Source organism: Tachypleus tridentatus, chromosome 13 (genome assembly GCF_004210375.1).
Source record: "Tachypleus tridentatus isolate NWPU-2018 chromosome 13, ASM421037v1, whole genome shotgun sequence".
NCBI lineage: Eukaryota > Metazoa > Arthropoda > Merostomata > Xiphosura > Limulidae > Tachypleus > Tachypleus tridentatus.
The window spans coordinates 63,378,586-63,382,036 of NC_134837.1; the positions used below are offsets into that span (position 1 = coordinate 63,378,586).

The window sequence follows — 3,451 nt, forward strand, 5'->3', positions numbered from 1 at the left end:
CTCATCAGATTAGTAAGTCTTGGCGCTACGTGTTGGTTGGCTTGGCGTTTTATGGCTATCTGCACCGGCGTCGTGTATCATCAATTTTCATAAACAAGAACTGTTGTTACTGTTATGATGTGAACCAGATTAGGAAATGAATTATAATCATCATAATTTCTTTGACATTAACAAGTCATAATTTTAGATAAGAATTAATAATACAATATCAAACAGGACACTTTACTAGTAGTTCTGATAGTATTACTCGAGCTTGCTCACCAGGTATAAACTTGGAGACACGATAGATCGTCCCCCCCCACACTTTGGGTAGTTCACTTATATCTTTAATTTACATAGTAATTTGTAGCTAATTATTGATTACTCTAAGTAGGAGTATAAGTTATACATTACTTACCCGATAATGGAGTTACTACTGCTGCAGCAGGCCTTACAACAACTATCACAATTATAAATGTTAATAGAACCCTTAACAGTCGTCTTATTGAAAAATATATTTGTTTATTTGGCTTATCAATTACTGGGGACGTCAAATTCTGTCCGTCTTTTTCATAACTAAATATATCGAAGACAGATACGATAATACCAATATGTATATTTGTCCACTGTTTTCTAGTCTTAACTGCCACATAAAAATAGAAATCCAGCACTAAGCAGATGAATTTGTAGACAGTTGACCATAAAACCGAAAACCCATATAGTGTGAGCCTTGTCATGGTATTAGAATGGATTTTGGAGAAGATCACAGACCCAATTTTCGACTCTTGGTTCGATTCTCGTAGGCATTGTTTAACATATTCAACATCCGACAGCACGCACATGCACAAAATAATTATCCATGACTTTGTCTTTTTCTCATGAATGCACGTGGACGAATCACGCATAACGATTTTAGTTTCATAGTCACACATGAGTAGGTAAATCAAAATTTAACCTTTAAAGTAAGTTTCAAACTCATGCTTACAAGTTATATAACGAGCACACCCACTTTTCCTTCATTAAACGTTTGTTTATTACCTTCATCTCTAAAGTTCCCAACAGCTCTGTGGGTATACACAACTTTAAGAGAAAACGAAAACAAAGCTGCCAGTCTATAGTATATAAAAACGTGACGTAGAAGCTTCGACAGAAACCTTAGACCTGTTTTGAATGAGCTGACTGGTCGACTCCCGGTGAACCCACGCTAGCTGCTAATATCTTCTTTACAGTGTGTTTACAGTATCCTTGTGATTCAAATATTAACGCCTCGCTTTCGAGTTCTTCCCACGTCGTAAACAAATACAGTTTTCACAAAAGCTTCGTTACATAATAACAGCTAAGCAACGTTACAATAAACTCCTCCGACATACAATGTATAAATGTCAGTCATTAAAATAATACAAATCAAACTGTGTGCAACATGTGTATTCCGTTAACGACTTTCAAAACTCTACCGTTAATATGAATTGTCACGTGGATGTGACGTCATACTCAAAACTTACTGGTTCTTCAGCATATCGCACAATTATATTCATGATATGTATGATGATCGAAGTTCATGGAATTCGAATCAGGAATTGGTTTTGTCTGTACTTTTATAATTGAATCTCACGATTGATCTGAAATACACTGTAAACTGTTATACCATTACCTATTTGTGTTAACTGCTTAAAACTTGGGAAACAAGTTTCAGTCCTGTAATAGGAATATATATTGTACTGGTTAATTTTTAACGTAAACTTGTACTAATTGTTGATTATAATGATAATAAGTAATGTTTAAAGTACTATTGATAGCGGCTTTTAATTTAAAGAAGGAACGTTTTGTGTCACTGACATCCAAACATGTTTTAAGTATAGGTACTGAAAACCACTGAACAGAATCGAAATCCCTGGACATGTTGGGATCCACGTCAGACGTCAAGTCAGGGGGTTACTACCGCAACTATACAGGGTGGCCCGTAAGTCCCTACCCATCCATATATCTTATGTATCCAGTGTAACTGTGTGCTGTCCCTCATTCTCGCTGCATAATATGCCACGCCATGTTCTGCGAGACATTTTCCTTAACATAGCTGGGGTTATTGTTCCAAATGCCCCGGTAACAGCTGCCTTCAACTCATCATTAGTATTGTAACGTTGTTTACACACAACATATGGAAGGGTAGGAACTTACGGGCCACCCTGTAGTTCTATGCCCTTGTCCTCTGGTGATAGTAGCTCATCTGACGAGAAATTTTTTTTTTATTACGTCACGCGTCTAAGCTTTCAAATAATACTAAATTTAATATAGTATAATTACTATTTAAATGTTATCTTTTATGATACACTGTTTGCTACGCATACCTATAAAAATATTATAAAGGACTATTTACAATAACGTCCCTATTTCTTTAAGTGATAAAGGAAAGACAGTTAGTAAACACAATCCAAGACAAAGCCTAACAAAGTAATGGGACTTAACTGCCATTTTGATACCATCAATGGTTTCAAAATGCGTAATTTTATAGCAACAAGACGCAAATCATTAACCATAAAACCTATAGTTCAGTCATTATATTCAAGTAACGATTGGTAGCAAGATAAAATATTTTCATGTTTAATTCTTGGTTAGAGATGTTAATCTTTCCTTATGCTTACGAAGTTACAATATTCATAACGCGGTGGGGTAATTAAATATATTTTTAGTACAATAAATCGCCCTATTTAGTTTCACTGCTATCAGCTACTGCCATCTGTGAACCAAAGTTAGTATGATAAAAGCAATCATCTAACACAATTCCACATCACTAAGTTTAAGAACAAAAAAGCTACACACACTAAGCTATCTGCGCTGTATTCACCGCGGGTACTAAAACCCAGTTTCTACCTCTATAAGCAAATAAGCTTACAATTAGTCCACCAACCAGTACGGAAGAGAATCCAACATTAATATTATAATAAAAGTTGATATTAATGTAAATAAAGCTTGAAATTGCTGCTAACATTAAACATGAAATGCATCAAACTTTATATAAAGTTTGTATCTTGATGTAAATACAGAAGTTCTAGAAAGTTCCAATATTTAATTGAATTAAAATTGACTTTCTAATCAACGTGATTGGCCTTTTAAAATTGTACCTAACAAATCAAAACATTGAAAAATTAGGTACTGTTCATTATATTTCAGTGAGTAACTACAAAATCTTAACTCATTAAAAAAAACCGAGTAATTTAGCTTAATCTAAGCTTTTAAGTGTTATATTACATTAGCATATGAGAAAAATAACCCACAACTAAAAATGTGTCTCGTTTTAAATGTTTAAGGTTTTAAAACAGTAAACATCTAAATAAGTTCAACATACAACACTTATGAATACTATAAATACTTTAATTTAATTTGGATTTTCTGGTTTAAATGTTATCTGATTATTACTCCAGTTTCCTTTTTTCTACTTCGATAACCATTATACAATTAAAAACATTCACAAACA

At 33.6% G+C, this 3,451-nt stretch overlaps 1 protein-coding gene across 3 annotated transcripts in view; it reads right to left on the minus strand.

Annotated features, from left to right (window-relative positions):
* LOC143240779 (protein sidekick-like) overlaps positions 1-1,048 on the minus strand; it is an 83,245-nt gene extending 82,197 nt beyond the window's left edge. For all 3 annotated transcript variants that reach the window (XR_013021955.1, XM_076483818.1, XM_076483817.1), the window contains exon 1: positions 398-1,048. Coding sequence is in view for 2 of the 3 variants with exons in the window: in XM_076483818.1 (XP_076339933.1) it covers positions 398-911 (514 nt within the window). In the remaining variant the exon portion in view is untranslated. The remainder of the gene's footprint in view (positions 1-397) is intronic.
* Between the last annotated feature and the right edge of the window lie 2,403 nt (positions 1,049-3,451).